General features: G+C 33.2%; 1 protein-coding gene across 1 annotated transcript in view; it reads left to right on the top strand.

The window, feature by feature from the left end:
• The window catches only part of LOC124356537 (glycogen phosphorylase), a 79,741-nt gene that overhangs the window by 50,913 nt on the left and 10,743 nt on the right, over positions 1-18,085 (top strand). The window contains exons 6-12 of the mRNA XM_046807592.1: positions 7,630-7,775; positions 11,034-11,207; positions 11,943-12,089; positions 14,529-14,692; positions 16,081-16,195; positions 16,737-16,919; positions 17,783-17,908. Coding sequence (XP_046663548.1) covers positions 7,630-7,775; positions 11,034-11,207; positions 11,943-12,089; positions 14,529-14,692; positions 16,081-16,195; positions 16,737-16,919; positions 17,783-17,908 — 1,055 coding nt within the window. The remainder of the gene's footprint in view (positions 1-7,629; positions 7,776-11,033; positions 11,208-11,942; positions 12,090-14,528; positions 14,693-16,080; positions 16,196-16,736; positions 16,920-17,782; positions 17,909-18,085) is intronic.

Below are 18,085 nucleotides of genomic sequence, written 5' to 3'. Positions count from 1 at the left end.
ACTTTTTAATGATTATTTTTCTAACATTGTACAAAAAATTAGTGTTCCAAAGGCTACTGTAAACGGAATTCATAATTCATTAAGAAATTTTTGTACTGAAGAGAGGGTTGCATTGCACAATCTTGAACCTTGTACAGTTGATGAGATCAGGAGATGTGTTTTAGGTCTTAAAAATAAAATTTCTGTAGGGTGGGATGGGATACCAATAAGACTAATTAAAATCTCTGTTGATATCATTTCAGAACCATTGACACAAATAATCAACAAATGTTTAAATGAAGGGATTTTTCCTGATAGATTAAAGTATTCTCAAGTTACTCCAGTTTTTAAAAAGGGCTCGAAGTTAGATTTAAATAATTATCGACCTATTTCAGTTCTAAGCAATTTCTCAAAGATATTTGAAAAGATTATTCACTCTAGATTAGTTGATTACTTTGAAAAAAACAAACTCTTTTACGATAAACAATTCGGGTTCAGAAAAAACATGAATACTCAATCAGCTTTGACAGAATTTACAAACAGCATATTACATTTCAGCCAGACCATATGATACATTACAACATAGCTCTGGCAAACAACTATATTAGGGAACTAGTTCTTAGAATGAACAACGTTAGTCTTATCGATCTCGACTCTTTTCAAAGATTTCACTTCTCCCGAAAAGGCATTCATTTAAATCACAGTGGAAAGAAGAAACTTGCATCAATGATTGTTGACTATATTCTGAAATTAAATACACAACCAAACAATAGTATAACAAATACAGAATCCCAAATAAATTGTAATACCATCAATGTTACTGAAACACCTATGAGAGATGTTATTAAACGCTTTCGATATGACAAAACTGTCGGATTCGCACACAGCATTTCCGGGGACTTGGATGACCCTCGTCACATGTCAGCTGGTGTGGCTGTCGTCTTCAAACAGGAATTTGGCCAGCCTAAACTATCACATTGCCTAACACGCCATCTGGCTCTACAAGATAATGCAAACAGTGCAACAGTGTATAGTCTTATAACTAAGGATAAATATTATGGCAAACCAAGTAAACAGGACTATGACACTGCTTTTTCTGACCTGTCTCAAAATTTTAAAAGGAGGGATCTGAAGCACTTGATATGCTCCCCAATGGGCTGCGTACGTGATAGGGTCAGTTTGACACTCTTTCTAGACAATGTAATAAAATTTCAACAATGCACAGGAGCCACTGTTACCATTGTCTCATATTTTCAAAAATCATTTCGATCACTAAGGAATGGTTTATCTCATGAAGATTTTAACAGGGAACTGAAGAACCTTATTGAGGAGAAAACAAAGACTGCTCCCACCTTACCAGCTCTTAACCACCCATCAGAAATCATCAATCTTGAGTCACATCAACCAGCAGCAGTGAGGTCTCCAGTGAGTTTGGTGACGCTATCCAGGAATCAGCAAGAATCACAGGATCGGGCTAGTGATGTGTTTGTGGCACCGGGCGACCTCACATTTTCTGAGGCGCTAAAGCAGAGTAATGGTGTTTGTGGTGAATCATTAAATCAGGCAGTACCTGCCTCAGTTTGCTCTTTGAATGCTACACCTCAAAAAAACTGTCTTCCTCCTGTGCACAGGAGCGTCACCTAGGTAGTAGTTACAATTTAAATTATGTTTCAGACAGTACTTACAATAATCCATGTACTGTCATTAAAGATAAGCCATGTGACTTTGGAAGCTTTGTAAGCAATAGCACAATTGGGTTGTTCCATCAAAATATTAGAGGATTACAATCATCCTTAGAATCTTTAGAAATTACGTTGAGTGAAATAAACCCTAATATAGTAATTTTAACTGAGCATAAAATGACCAAGATGATGCTTCAAAGGTTAAATATTAATGGTTATGTCTTAAACTCTAGCTATGCAAGAGAAAGCTGCAGAGGAGGAGGTGTAGTAATTTTATCCAAAACAAGTGTGATTTGGAAAGAAATCAAAATTCCAGACATTGGATATTTATTGAAGGATGAAATATTTGAATGTTGCATGGTTGAAATAAAAAATATTTTTCTCGAAAAACAGTCTAAATTATTAGTGGTGGGCTTGTACAGAAATCCCATAACAAAAAATGAACCAGAATTTTTAAAAAGTATGGAAGTTTTATTGGAACATGTAGACAAAAGATATAAGCACATTTTAATAGCGGGGGATATAAACATTGATATGATGGGACAATCCAACAGTGCATTGAAACTGAACAACTTGTTAGTTTCTAATGGAATGTGCTCTTTAGTAAAATTTCCAACTAGAATTACGGAGTCATCAGCCACAACTATAGACAACATTTTCACCAACATTAATATGAATTTTATCAAACTAATCGGAATTAATACTCAACTCTCAGACCATGATGGGCAGTTCTTAGCATTATTACATACCCCTATTAAACATAAAAGTAAAATTACTGTTCATCCCAATGAATCCATTCAAATGTATACTAGAAAGTTTTCAGATTTAAACACACATTCATTTTTGTATTCATTGCAACAAGAATCATGGACAGACTTATATTTAGCTCCTGTTACTTCAAAATATGATGTTTTTCATAGTATTTTATTGTTCTACTTTAACCTCCATTTTCCTAAAACCTTAAGTCGAAAACAGTTGAATAAAAATATGTGGTTAACAGATGAGCTCAGATTAGAAAAGCTAGAAATTATTGAATTAAGTAGCCTAGCTAGAGAACTTCAAAGCCCACTTGTTTATAGTGAGGTAAAATCAAGAAACAAATTATTTAAGACAAATATTCTGCATCAAAAGAAACAATATCTTAATAGTCAGTTGGAAAAGTCTGTGAATGTTAATGCCACTGTCTGGAGGATGATTAATAGGGAAGTTGGTGTAAACAACAATAGTAATAAAAATATAGAGCTTAAGGTTAGAAATCAACTTTGTACAGACCCTGGTAACTTAAGCGAATTTATAAACAGATATTTCTCAGATCTAGTAGATAAATCTATACTGCCTAATTTGTCAAGCTCTACAGGACCTTCAGTTCAACAACAACCTATTTGTAATTTTTCTAGATTTAGACTAGAGCCAGTCACAGAAGAAGATATAGAGAAAATTATGATCAGTCTAAAAAACAAGCTTAGTGCTGGATATGACGACATTCCTGTTGTTCTCATTAAGAAAGCCAGGAAATCGCTAATAAAACCTATCACTCACTTAATAAATTCTTCTTTTATTTCAGGAATATTTCCAGAAAAATTGAAAATTGCAAAGATTAAACCTCTATTTAAAAAAGGGAACAGAACCCACGTAGAAAATTATCGTCCCATTGCTTTGCTTCCATCAATCTCCAAAATCTTTGAACGTGCTTTTTACAATCAATTTAAAATTTATTTGGAAAAAAACAATATAATTAACAGCAATCAACATGGTTTCCAAAAGGGAAAGTCTGTCTTAACCGCAGCCACAGAATTTCTTGAATCAGTTATTGACTCCATAGATAATCATGAAAAGGTAATTGGAGTTTTCATGGATCTGAGCAAAGCTTTTGATTCAATTTCTCATGTTTTGTTGTTGTCTAAATTAAAACAAATTGGCGTAGAAGGTAAAGCTTTTGAATGGTTAAATTCATATCTGAATAATAGAAAACAATTTGTCGAATTGGAATATTTCTCCCACAACAAAGGGACAATGTATAAACAACTTTACAAATCCTCGATTTCAGATGTGAAGCATGGGGTTCCTCAAGGTTCCATACTGGGACCTTTACTTTTCATTTGTTATATCAATGATGTACCTAAAATCAGGCAACCTGGAAAACTTTGTTTTTATGCCGACGACGCAAACCTAAAAATTTCTGCACCTTCAATAAAGGGAGTGGAGGAGTCATCCAGCACTAACTTATCACTTTTGGCCCAATTTTTTGAAGCAAATAAATTACTTTTGAATGTTGATAAGACAAACTTTATAGTATTTAACCACAAACAAATGAAAAAAATAATCAAGCCAACAGTAACAATAAATAAAGATAGCCATATTTTCCAAGTAGCAAATTCAAAATTTTTAGGATTATCGATTGACGAGAACCTGGACTGGAGCTCTCACATTGAAAGTGTTCTCGCAAGGGCAGCTTCAGGCATTTATGCTTTAAATAGATTAAGAAATTTTTGTGATGTCAAAACTCTAAGAACAGTCTATTTTTCTTATATTCATTCCGTTATTTCGTTTGGGATTTCAATATATGGTGCCACAACAGTTAGAAATTTAGACTCAATTTTAAAAATCCAAAAGAGAGCAGTAAGATCAATTTTTAAACTTAAACCAGGCACATCGTCAAAAGAACATTTTATTTCATTAGGTATAATGACCGTGTATGGTATGTATATTTATGAAACAATATTATCGGTAAAGCTCAGATTTTCCAATTTGCCACAGCTTGGTACACTTCACCAATACAATACCAGGCATCAAAATGACCTTGCCATTCCCACACATCATTTAGAATTTTTCCGCAAAAAACCTCAATATATGGGCACAATATTTTATAATAAATTACCTCAATATTTAAAGTCAGAAAATGTTTTATCAACTTTCAAATCAAAATTAAAATATTTTCTCATTGACAAGGCTCTTTATAGTTTTAAAGAATTTTAAATACAGAACATGTCAAATTATATACTTAATAATAATACTTTAGATGTATAAATGTATAAGTGCTATTGATGACACCATTCAGTGTACAATGTTGTGCCAATGAATAAAGAAATTTTGATTTGATTTGATTTGATGGTCTGGACGGGTCACGGAATACAGCCGGTATTTTCTGTGATCTGTCTAAGGCGTTTGATTGTGTAGATCATTCGGTCTTACTGTTAAAGCTACATGACTATGGCATTGGTGGAAATTGTTTGTCCCTTCTAAAGTCTTACCTAACAAAAAGGAAACAAAGAACAGTTATTCAAGAGAACTACAATAAAGTGTATTCAAATTGGAAAAGTAATAGTGTGGGAGTGCCACAAGGTTCTATCTTGGGTCCTCTTTTCTTTTTAATTTTTATAAACGATCTTCCTAGATCTATTACCAAAGATTTAATATTATTTGCTGATGACACAACAGCTATTATCAAAAGCTCTACTAGTGAAGAACTAATAATCACTCTTTCAGAAGTGATGGATGATTTGGATTCTTGGTTTCATTCCAATGGTTTAAAACTTAATATAGATAAAACCCAAGTAATAAAATTTGGTATTAGAAATAATAAAAATTGCAATTTTAACTTCCCAAATTTAGTTGACTCACATAAATTCTTGGGAATTAAAATTGATAGTAATTTTAAATGGAAAGCTCATCTAAATGACCTTCTGTCAAAACTAAGATCCATTTCTTTTATATTTTTGCAATTAAGAGAAAATGTTTCATTTAACGTTCTAAAATCTGTTTACCATGGTTATGTGGAATCAATTCTTAGTTATGGGATTGTGTTATGGGGTCTAGCTCCTGGCATTAAAGCAGTTTCCAGATTACAAAAAAGAATTATCCGAATAATGACAAATTCTCATTCTCGAGCACCTTGCAAATCATTGTTTAGAAATAAAAAAAATATTAACTTTAACCAGTTTGTACATATATGAGTTGTTGGTTTATATCCATTTAAGCAAAGACCAACTAATAGAAGATCTAAGATTTAAACATAATTATAACACTCGAAATAACGCTAATTTTAGAATACCCCTCCATCGCTCAACATTCTATGAAAAAAGCCCTTTGTATTCGGGGTTGATATTGTACAATAACCTACCCTTAACATTTAAGTCAATGACCATAGGAAAATTTAAAAATGAATTAAAGACTGTTCTTATTGACAAAGCTATATATGAAATAGATAAACTACAGCTAAACCTTCTTAGTTAATTCTAAATAAAAATCAATCAAGTGTTTGTTATTTTTCTGACTAAATTTTATTGTAATATAATAAAATTACTATAAGGCTTTAGTATGTATTGTATATTATGACAATGTACCAGTTCACTATTGTAAAAAAACATGTAAAGAACGTTTTGTACAAATAAATATCTATGTCTATGTCTATGTCATACATCTTCTAATATGTATAATTGATAGGAGGATCAGACTTCATCTTCAGGCAACCTCAAAAATAAACACATGTTAATAAATAATTTAAATTGTTTGTTTGTGGTATTTGCTCTAGATAAAGTCGACAATCAATAAATAAGAGGGTTTTTCAGTAAGTACTGAGAAAAAATTATAAACAAATAATTAAAAAACTTTTCCAAATAATAATAATTTCCTTTTAACTCTAGACATTTGTCTAAGCATTTTTTCAATTTTTGAAGCCGTTCAAAAAGTAGGATTTTTGGGTGCTCCACAAAATAAGCTTTTGTTTGGGTGATTACTTCCTCGTTAGATGTAAACCTTTGTCTGCCAACCATTCCTTCAAATCTAGGAATAAAAAATTGTCACTGGGGGCCAAATGTGGTGAATACGGTGGACGTTGTAAACTTTAATTCCATAATTTTGGCCATCGCTACTGCGCAAATGTTCACCCATGCATTGTCTTCATGAAACAAAATATTTTTCCTTTTCAGATGAGGACGTTTTTCTTTGATTTATTTGCGCAGTCATTCCAGTAATGATGCATAATACTCTCCTGTTATCTTTGTTCTTTTTTATCAAGTAATCAATGTAGATGATTCCATGAGCATCCCAAAAGACCGTGGCCTTATCTTACCGGCTGATTTGACCGTCTTTAACCTCTTCAGATTCCGTTCGCCTTCAAAAATCCACTGTTTTTTGGCTGTTCTTTTGTTTCTGGAGTGTAGTTATCAACTGTTGAACATCAACAGTTATATATATCGACACAGAAACTCAGTAAGATTGTGACGGAAAAGCGCCAAAACAGCCTCAGAGTCAACAGTTTTTCGTGCAAATTGAAATCTTGCGATAAGCCTGTGGCCTCAACTATTTGGTATTGATCACTTAATATCATATCGTAGATTTCGTCAATAATTTTTGGGAAAGACACTTCCTGATGGCGTCCGGATCTGGATTAATCTTTTGTTGATGGACAATCGCGTTTAAACTCATTCACCTAATTCTAAACAATTGCAAAAACAACAGTAGCTATGAACTTTGTCCAACTCAGCTTTGATTTCTTTCAGCATTAACCCTTTCAAATACAAGTGTTTAATTACTGCTCGTTACTTTCTTTTATGCATTTTACAGACAAATTAAAGTTGTTTACTTCAATCAACAAAAACAATTAAACTATGTGATGGATAAAGCTGACAACTTAAGAGTGCTACTTAGTGGCAAAAATTTATTTCCGATACTACGATTGCCATCTTTTGGATTTTTTAAGGACTTATTGAATGACCCCCATATCAGAAGGTCACATTCGTACAAAGTAGACTATTTATTTTTGGAAAAGAAATTGTTATTATTAGTTTGTGAGTTTAAAATTTTTCAAATTGGTCCAAGAATGTTTATTAAAAGTACTAAGCAGATACACTCAACACACAACCTTTATCTGATGACAGAAGTGTTTGAGAAAATTTCAGTGTCTTCAGAGGGATTAAAACGGCCATCTAACATTAGTTTTGTAATAAGATTTTCTTGGTTTTTCTAGTCAATGATGGTGATTATATCCAAGCTGTTCTGGACCGTAACCAAGCGGAGAACATTTCCAGAGTTCTTTACCCAAATGACAATTTCTTTGAAGGCAAAGAGTTGCGTCTGAAGCAAGAGTACTTCATGTGTGCTGCTACCCTGCAGGTAATCTAATATTCACCTCCCTCCTTCTGTTTTATTGAAGTGACTACCACTTTTAGTGTCAGTAAACTTGTGTAGTAACATTTTTGTGTGCAGATAATACAAATTTGTTAACGAATCTTAACATTTATTAAAAAACATCAGTTACTCTAAATTTGTATACAGACTGGCACAAGACCTAATATCACCTTACATACAGGGAAATAAAGAAGTAAATAAAATGAAAATTTTAGTGTAATTCTGTGAACAGCAATTCAGTTGGGATTCTCAAGCTATATTCTATATAAAATAACTAACATATAAATCTTTTCAAATTTTACTGGCTGGCTGTATTATGTACTTTGGAAACTATAAAATTGAAGTTGTAAGAATATTGTCTGAACCTTTCAAACAATGAAGTTGGCCTTGGTTCAATTAGTGTGCATTTAGGGATTGAAAACAATTCTGTTTTTGCTAAAGTTAATTTTTTTTTTGTTTCTTAGAAGAAAAAAATAGTTACATAAAAAAAGTTCTACCGGTGTTACACGTACACATGGGTGCGTTGTGTGGTTATAACTGTATGCTGCGCCTCATCGTAAGACAGAATGTTGACAAAAGAAAAGCACCGTTCACATGACATGCAAGCCAATTTGCTTCCCGATGGTTATAAATCAATACATTTATGCATTCCTACACATTCACAGCAATTTATGATTCCCACAATAAACGTATGTACACAATAATTTATAAATAAGATAATTACAGATATTTCTATATGCTGCGTTTACTGCAGTTCTGAATATATCCGTGTCCTACGCTTTGAGGGTTAAGATTAAGTATTATTTGTAAAATTTAAGAAACTGTTCAAATTCAAAAATCCTTTATTCAATAAAATGTACATTGTACAATGAATAGCGTCAACCTACAATAAGTATAATTACTAATAATTAATAATATTGAATAATAGTTAAATAATAACTAAAATTTGCATATAATAATTAAATTAATACAAGCAACAGCTGACATATTACTTAAACCAAACTAATATAATAATTAGCAAAAATTTAAAAACAAATAACAATTCAACATTTAACAGGTCACCAAACAGAAAAAATACACACACACACACACATATTTTCCAAGATGTAGTTAGTTTCTAACATAAATTCTTATACAGAAAAAGGATCTTATCACATAATTTTCTTAAGTTTATGGCACTACGTGTATACATAAACTACAATTTAAATAATAGCTTATAAGTAAATAAATAGACAAAGTGTATACACAAATTTTAATTATAGTTTCTTTCCCAAAACTCCTCAATGGAATATGGTGCTATTTTAATCAAAAATTCTTTTAGTTCTTTTTTAAATTTAATCAAATTTTGTTCCAACAAAAACTTCCGGGGAAGGTGATAGAGCATTTTAGTGCCTACAAATTTTGTTTTTTTAGTATAAAATTTCAAATTATGGGGTTCTACTTGCCTGTTTGTACGAGTGTTATAATTATGCCTATTTGTTTCTTGGACAAAATTTATATTTACTTAAGCATATGCTACAGTTTCCAGAATGTATAATCCAAAAACAGTTGGAATGCCTAATTCTACAAAAATATGTTTCACTGATTGGTCTCTTTTTAAGTTAAACATTATTCTAAGTGCCCTTTTTTGTTGAAGCAATATTCTATCAAGATTTATTTTTGTTGTAGCGCCATACACACTAATCCCGTAGGCTAGGTGAGAATGGACCATAGCATAATAAATTTGTGTTTGAGTTTTCAAATTACTTATTTTAGACATTTGTCTTAGGGCATACAATCCAGATGACATTTTACTAACAACATAGTCGATATGTTTATCCCATGAAAGATTTTTATCTATCATTAGGCCAAGAAATTTGGTATGATCAACTTGTTCTAATAAAGTGTTGTCCAAAAAAATATTTGGTTGATCATTTTCTCTATTTTGTTTAGTATTAAAAGATATAAAATTAGTTTTACTTGAATTTATGAGAAGATTTTTACTGTCAAAAAAGTCTTTAATGATTGAAAGGCAAATAAAAGATGATTCCTCAATACATTCCATGGTCTTCCCAGAGATTGTTACATTAGAGTCATCGGCATACAAGCAAATATTATTGCCCCTAGGGATCAGCCCAGGCAAACCTTTTATGTAGCAAAGGAATAATAATGGACCTAAAATAGATCCTTGTGGTACTCCGTGTGGTATTTCTAACCTATGAGAATTAAACTTTCTCAAATATATGTATTTATCATTAACTTCTGACTCAAGATGTTCAATTTCCACATATTGTTTACGGTTAGCTAACTGTAAATTTTGACTTATCATATGTTTATTTATAATGTCCATTGTGATTATGTAAACTTATGTTACAAATAAATATGACTCTCATGGAATTGTGTAAAGACTTTCAACAAGATTTTAGGTTATTAAAAATATGTTTGATTCTCATGTTGTCTGAGCTAGATCCAACATATCTCTATATGTTTTATGTTCAAAGACTGATACATTTATGCTAATTGTTTATTCTTATATATTAATTTCTTACTAAAAAAACACATTTAATAGTTTATTTAATGTACTATTAGGCTCATTACAAACTAAATATGTTTTTGATGTTAGAACAAAGAGAAATAACATTTAGGAAATATAGTCTCTTTCCCTATTAAAAATAAATCTATAATTGTGTTTATTTCCATAATTTAAATCAAATGTATGATAATTAATGTGGCGATGTGAATTTGTTATTGAACAAGTCTTATTTTATTGAAGAATCTTAATGAAGATCTTGTTATATCTATAATGAAAAATCATCATCCTATTAGATAGGTAACAAGTACAAGGATATTTACATGAAAATTGTTTTTCTACTAAAAATGTTAAAACTTTTAATACTCTAAAGTCCTTATTTGGTGAATTATTTTTGTTCATCAGACTATATTGAAAATAAAAAAAGAACTGCAAAAATGTCCTTAGATGTACGAAACACTATTGTAGAATTGCATTACTTCCAATTCTTGGCTATAAATATTACTTTTATTAACATCTTTTCCAGAAAATAAACAATTTAAATTTGAAGATATTTAGTGTTAAATTTAGAATATTTGATTTTCTGTGAAAATTATATTTTTCATTTCATCACCTTTTTGAAAGTTGTTTATGGTCTAATTTTAAGTTTTATTCAGGAATTGCCTGAAAACAATATTTTGCCTATTGGAAGGTTTTATAACTATCTGATTTTGAGTTTTCCTTCGATCTTACAGGATATTATCAGGCGGTACAAGTCGTCCAAATTTGGGTCACGAGATTCTGTCCGCACTTCTTTCGAACACTTCCCGGATAAGGTAGCCATCCAGCTGAATGACACTCATCCCTCACTGGCTATCCCAGAGCTCATGAGAGTGTTGCTGGATGTGGAGAGACTGCCTTGGGATAAGGTTAGAATACATTTGACTTTAAGGTTTGAGCAACTGAGTTGCTATCAGCCCATTTTTGAAATAATGGTGTATAACTGCCATTTGGCCCTTTAAAACCATTCACTTCTCCTAAATTCCTGATAAAGCTTACATAAAATATATTTTGTTTAGTATCAACATGTCTGTTTTTAATTTCAGTGCTTCTTATGCTTCTTTAAGGATTAAATTTTTCAGTAATAATAAATATCTTGAGATTGGAGGTTTCATTAAGACTCAGTTTGAGAGAATGTCAGCAGGTTAATTGGTGAATATTACTATACTGAAGAGTTAAAGGAATATAGTTTCAGTTTTCAGTTGTATTTTAAGTGTCAGTCAGAGAAAATTCAACAAAAATAAAAAATAGTAAGAAAAAGGAGGAACCAATTATTTTGAAAATTCCATGTAATTTGTTTATATATGTGTCTCATGTTGTAAATTTAGTTATTTATTTGCATATAACCCTCTGACCACCAGCACTATAAATTTCTGAAAGTCTAATTTATTGTGTGTTATATTATTTTGTCAACAAAATATTTTGTAGTAAACATAAAATTATTTCCAGATAACTACAGTTGTAGCATATAGGTGGAAGAGACGGCTACCATACAAACAGGCTAAAGTGATGATGATACATTGTTTAGCTTTTAGGAGTGAATTTGTTGCCCTTCATACTTTATTGTGTTTATGCCGTACTTGACCGTGTGGTGATGATGATAGGCATGGGACATCACTGTGCGCACATGTGCATACACCAACCACACAGTGCTGCCTGAGGCCTTGGAGCGCTGGCCATGCTCTATGCTACAATCCATCCTGCCCCGTCACATGGAGATTATCTACCACATCAACTTCCTCCATCTCCAGGTCAGTGGCTTTTACAACTGCAAATGCTCAAACATGAGCATATGAAATTTAAATCATGTATTTATATATAACCAAACTATATGTTGATAGAATGCATCAAAACACTTGTTAGTAAAGTCAGACGTTATTTGGAATTACTTTCTTAATTTGTAACTTGTTCAAGTATTTTTTAAAATTTATCAATATTGACTTGGTATATCAATATTACCCATAATACGAGGGCTGTTTTTTTTTTAACTTCCGATCATGCCGCTAGATGGCTGGGCAAGCGGTATCGGCCAGCAATGCACGGCAGTCGACTGCGCACCTCTCCCACTACAACCTCACTCATTTTCAGACGGCCGACGCCATTTCCAATTTATCTAGCGACACATAAACATGGCTACCATGATAGAATCTCCCGCCAAGTGTGAGTTGAGAAGTGTCATTCGTTTCTTGCAAGCTGAAGGGTTATCTGCAGCAGAAATTCACCGTAGAATGGAACGAGCATACGGTGGAAGCTTTATGAGTGACAGTGCAGTGCGTGATTGGTGTAGGAAATTTAAAGATGGACGAGTTGACATTCATGATGAAGGGGGCCAAGGACGAAAGTCGGTGGCAAACGAAGACCTCGTTGATCGAGTTGACCAAAGTGTAAGAAGCAATCGAAGGTTTACGATTACGGAGCTATCCAATCAATTTCCTGAGATTTCAAGGTCAGCCCTATACTCTATCGTAACTGACAAGTTAGGCTACAAAAAACTTTGTGCGCGATGGGTGCCGAAGACGTTGTCTGATTACCACAAAGCTCGGCGAATGGCGTCAGCAACGTCTTTTCTGAACCGTTATGAAGCTGTTGGCGAAGATTTTTTGATCAAAATCGTGACAGGAGATGAGACATGGGTTCTGTACGACACCCCAGAAACGAAACAGCAGTCCCAACAATGGATGCATTCAAATTCTCGAAACAAACCCAAAAAAACTTTCAACAACAAAAAGATTATGGCCACCGTGTTTTGGGATCAAAAAGGTGTATTGGTTGTTGAGTTTTTAGAGCCAGGTACCACAATCAATGCGGAAGGATACTGCGGTACGTTACAACGTTTGCGGAGAGCTATCCAGAACAAAAGGAGAGGAATGCTCACATCGGGAGTAGTGCTCATTCATGACAACGCCCGTCCTCACAGTGCTGCTTTGACAAAGCGTCTTCTTGACGGTTTTAAATGGGATGTTTTTGACCATCCGGCGTATAGTCCTGACTTAGCGCCGAGTAACTATCACCTTTTCCCGGAACTGAAGAAGATGCTAGGAGGGCAGAGCTTCCGAACAGACGACGCGCTGCGAGACGCCATGAAAACCCATCTCAAATCACTGGCGGCAAACTTCTATGAGGAAGGTATTAAGAAGCTTGTACCCAGGTATGAAAAATGCCTCAATTTAAATGCCGATTATGTTGAAAAGCAACTAATAATGTACCTAACTTTTGATAATAAATTTATTTAATTACTCTTCCTAGTTTTATTTTTATACCACATCAGAAGTTTTATTAACAGCCCTCGTAATAAAAATTTTTATGCTAGGAGTCAGAAGAAAATCTTAAATTAGAACATAGGTCGAAATGTACATCAAGTTAAAGGTCTTTTATAGTAGAACGCAATGCCGCAAACCGGACCTCAAAAGGCTTACCTTATCCAAAATGGCGACGTGTTAAAGTTTCTTAACATATCCGGAGGCATTTCCCGAGTTTCTTTAAACCGGATATGTTACAAACTGTTGTTATGTTTTCTACCACAGATTGGGATATTGCCAACAGACACTTGGAAGGCATTTTAAACACTTAACTGTAACTTTAAGTTCTTTGTTTTAAATTTGACTACAGTAAATTAATGTTATCTTTAAGAAACAGAATAGTATGTGTTATACTAATTTGCATAATTTAAGAGAAACTTTAAAACACCGCCATTTTGGATGAGGTACATTTTTTGAGGTCCAGTTTATGGCATCGTGTTCTACTATAAAAGACGTTTAATTTTATGTACATCTCGACCTACGTTATAATATAAGTAAGATTTTCTTCTGACTCCTTGTGGGCCGTACCCCTGATAAGTTAAAAACCTGACAATCGCATAAAAAAATTTATTTTTATGGGTAATATTGATATATCAAGTGTCATTGCTTTACAAGAAATGGTTAAAAAATTATTAAACCGTTTCGGGACTTTTCAAACACACTGTATATTAAGTGTATACAAATATGCCATAGTAGTAATTATGTTGTTACATTTTTAATATCCAAAAATGTAACTAGTGTAGTGGGTTTACTAAGTAATGTGTATTCCCTGTTATTCCAGAATTTAATTAATATCTAATTGATTGTATATTTTCGAAAATCTAGGTTCTTTTTAACTATCAATAATAAGTGAGAACAATTACTGACAGTAATGAAATGAATGCATGACAGGAGGTGCAAGCCAAGTTCCCTGGAGACTGGGATCGAATGCGGCGGATGTCACTGATTGAGGAGGAAGGAGAGAAAAGAGTGAATATGGCACACTTGTCCATTGTCGGCTCCCACGCTGTCAACGGAGTCGCTGCCATCCACAGTGACATCATCAAGGCAGATATGTTAGTACCTGCTTGTCACTTTTATACTTTCATAGAAGAGTTGAAAAAAATGTTTTGACCTCTATTAGCTGGTATTCTCTGCTTTATTAGGTTTGAAGTGATTTTTCCCAAACTTTTAAAATAATGTGTAGTTAATTACAGTACAATAATGATTTGAATTGGTCATGTTAATAATTCAAGTATAATGTACAACCAAAAAGTATACAGGGTGATTCACAAAGATATGCAGAAACTGCAGGAGCTCATTCTACATGTAAAAACAATGGCAAAGTTTATATCAACTTGGGACCGGAAATGCTTTGTTAGTGAGTAACAGCTAGCGAAATATTTTGGCCTGATTTCAGCTCACTGTGTGAAACATGGTCTTCCTGAAATTCTGGTAAGGTATATTAAATGGTGAATTCAATCATTTCTGTGGATTTTGACCTGATAATTTGAATAAAACAGGTCTTAGAACTGTAAGTTAAGTATTTTTTGAGAAAACCAGTCTCAATACAAAAGATGGAGTTAAAAACACTTTTATCGTCTTTGGGCAACAATAACTTTGTTATTTCACCAAGAAACTTATCAACAATTATAATAAAACTTGTAGAAAATTTTATTCTAAATAAAACTGTGTACATAAAGTTCACAGGAAGCGAATAGATGTTTGATTAAATGCAATTATTTTATTTTTTATTTATTCATTATAGTACAAAGCTCGTTGAAGAATAGCTCTTGTAGTTTTCCTTAGTTCAATAGGGCTTTCCTTTAAATACATAATAGCTTCATTAATACGTCTAAGTAGCGCTTCACAGGAATTACTTTGAGGTCGTAAACTTTCTAACGGCATATGATCGGGTGACCTGGGTGGCCAGTGTATAGGACCTCCTTGACCGATCTATTTATTTGGAAACTGTTGATTCTCAAGCAGGTGGAAACAATATTTGAAAAATGTGACGATGTGCCATCGTGTTGGGAGTACAGTTGGCGCTGTGTTGTAAGAGGAACATCTTCAAACAATGTAGATAATTCTTCTAGAAGAAACTGTAAGTATGTCTGATCTGTTTAGTGCTCTTGAAAAATAAACGGTCCAATCAGCTGATCATGATAATACCAACCATACGTTAATGCTAAAACGCTGTTGAACGTTAAGTTCAATTGTTGCATGAGGGTTCACTTCTGTCATGAATGTTGGTTTCCTAAATTGTTGATACCATCACAAGTGAACTGTGATTTATCGGTAAATAAAATATATTTATAGGGTCGACGTTGAGTGTTTGACCAAATGCAGTATTCCAAGCTATGGATATTGTCTCCTGGATGTAAATGCTGTATTTTTGTTTATTATTTATTATGTATGTTATTTTTGTTGTACTGTGGTAATAATCCAGTTTTTCTTGTTACAGCTTCAAGGATTTCTATGAGATGACACCAGAGAAGTTCCAAAACAAGACAAACGGTATCACACCCCGTCGCTGGCTGCTGCTCTGCAATCCATCGTTGTCCGATGTTGTGGCTGAGGTACCTGTTCATGTTACACCAACAAACAGGAATGTGCAGGAGCATTTTAGACACAGATTTTTCAAGCAAAAACATTTTTACAAAACAACTTTCTATATATGCCGATAGTCTGGAATAGACTAAAATATTTGTGTTGGTGAAGTCAGTTTTAGGATCCATAGTTAACATATAGGCCTATTCTTATCAAAATCCCTGGGCTGTGCCCCTTTGATCTCTACAGTTGATTGATTGATTAATAATATTTGTTTTCTGTAATGCAACATTAGATACCAAGATGGGATTTTTCGCTACTTTAGAGACCAGTGGGCAAAGCTATGAGGGATTATAAAAATAAGAATAGGCGTATATGTAAACCGGGGATCCTAAGAATGTCACACACGACACACAGACAGACACCATTAGATTTGTATATAATAGTGTAGATAAATTTGGGTATTAGCATCCATACAAATGTAATGCACACATAGATTGTAACAAATCTTTTCTGTACATGTAAAATTGTTTGCAGTGACATAAGAAATTACAACTTTCTTGCTTGCAGAAAATTGGGGAAGAGTGGACCGTGCACCTGGAGCAGCTGCAGCAGCTGAAGAAGTGGGCTAAGGACCCGACGTTCCAGCGAGCAGTGCAGAAAGTGAAGCATGAGAACAAGCTTCGGCTGGCCACCATCTTGGAGAAGGAATACAACATCAAGGTCAACCCCTCGTCCATCTTTGACATCCAGGTATTTACAGGTTCATATATTCACTAGTGGATGTTAACTCACCGTACTGAGGTGTTCTCTCTGTGCCAGTAGGATAATGTGGGTTAATGTCAAACAAATTATATGAAAAAGAAGCTAACTTTAATTATAACTTGTTTTATTGTAGCCTCTTTTATTTTATGAATTATACTCTAAAAAAAGATTCTTAGGATAATGAATGTGTAAAATATGCCATTGTAGTTTATTTACAGTGTATACGGTTTGATTTATCTGAAGTAAAAGTTTTGTCAACTTCTTCAAAATTATCCCCAAGTGTTAATTATGTAATCTTCATGATATCCTAGCCAACTGTAGTACCTATGTCAAACCTTACAAATGTGTTTGGGGATTTTGTATTAACTGTGTAATATACATTATATTAGAAAATTACCTAGGCTATTTATTAGTTTAGATGAAAAATATCACAACAATGTTTATAATGCAGGACAATCAGTTTTCGTGTATTTTAACAATTTCAATATTTATTATTGTTAAACTGCTTTTCAATACTGCTTGTTAAACTTTTAAAATATTTTCTTTATTTAAATCTGGTGTTATTTATTCCAAAATTTGTCTAGATATAAATGTGTTACACTTATCAGGTATAGTGTAATTGTAGTTTTATTATTAGAATTTTGATTAGTGATATTTGCCTTTATAAACATTGTGTTTCAGTAATAAAGGAATTGATTGATAGATGTCATTAATAAAATATGTTGAGGTACTGAGTTAGAGTTTACTCGGAAGATAAGCTCTTGTTCACTCCTACTCGACAATAGATGACCTCAGGTTCAGTGCGATAGAACAAGCTCAGAGTGAGATTATCGTTATGATGTTGTCGACAGGTGAAGAGGATCCACGAGTACAAACGCCAGCTGCTAAACTGCCTCCACATTATCACACTGTACAATCGCATCAAGAAGAATCCAACCGGGAATTTTGTTCCCAGGACAGTCATGATTGGTGGAAAGGTAATTATGGAAACTTCAATACACACAGTTTGAGGATATGTCAACATGTCTAATATTTCATAGTGTTAAAGGTATTGCTGTGTCCAAGCAATTTCGCCTTCTCTTACCTTAACTTTTTCTGTAATGAGAATCAGTAGGTTCCTTGAAACCTCTCTTTTAGGGTCACTGATTTCAAAC

Source organism: Homalodisca vitripennis, chromosome 3 (genome assembly GCF_021130785.1).
Source record: "Homalodisca vitripennis isolate AUS2020 chromosome 3, UT_GWSS_2.1, whole genome shotgun sequence".
In the NCBI taxonomy this organism is placed as follows: Eukaryota; Metazoa; Arthropoda; class Insecta; order Hemiptera; family Cicadellidae; genus Homalodisca; species Homalodisca vitripennis.
Note: the sequence above shows the minus strand (reverse complement) of the source record. Positions and strands in the feature narration are given on the sequence as shown.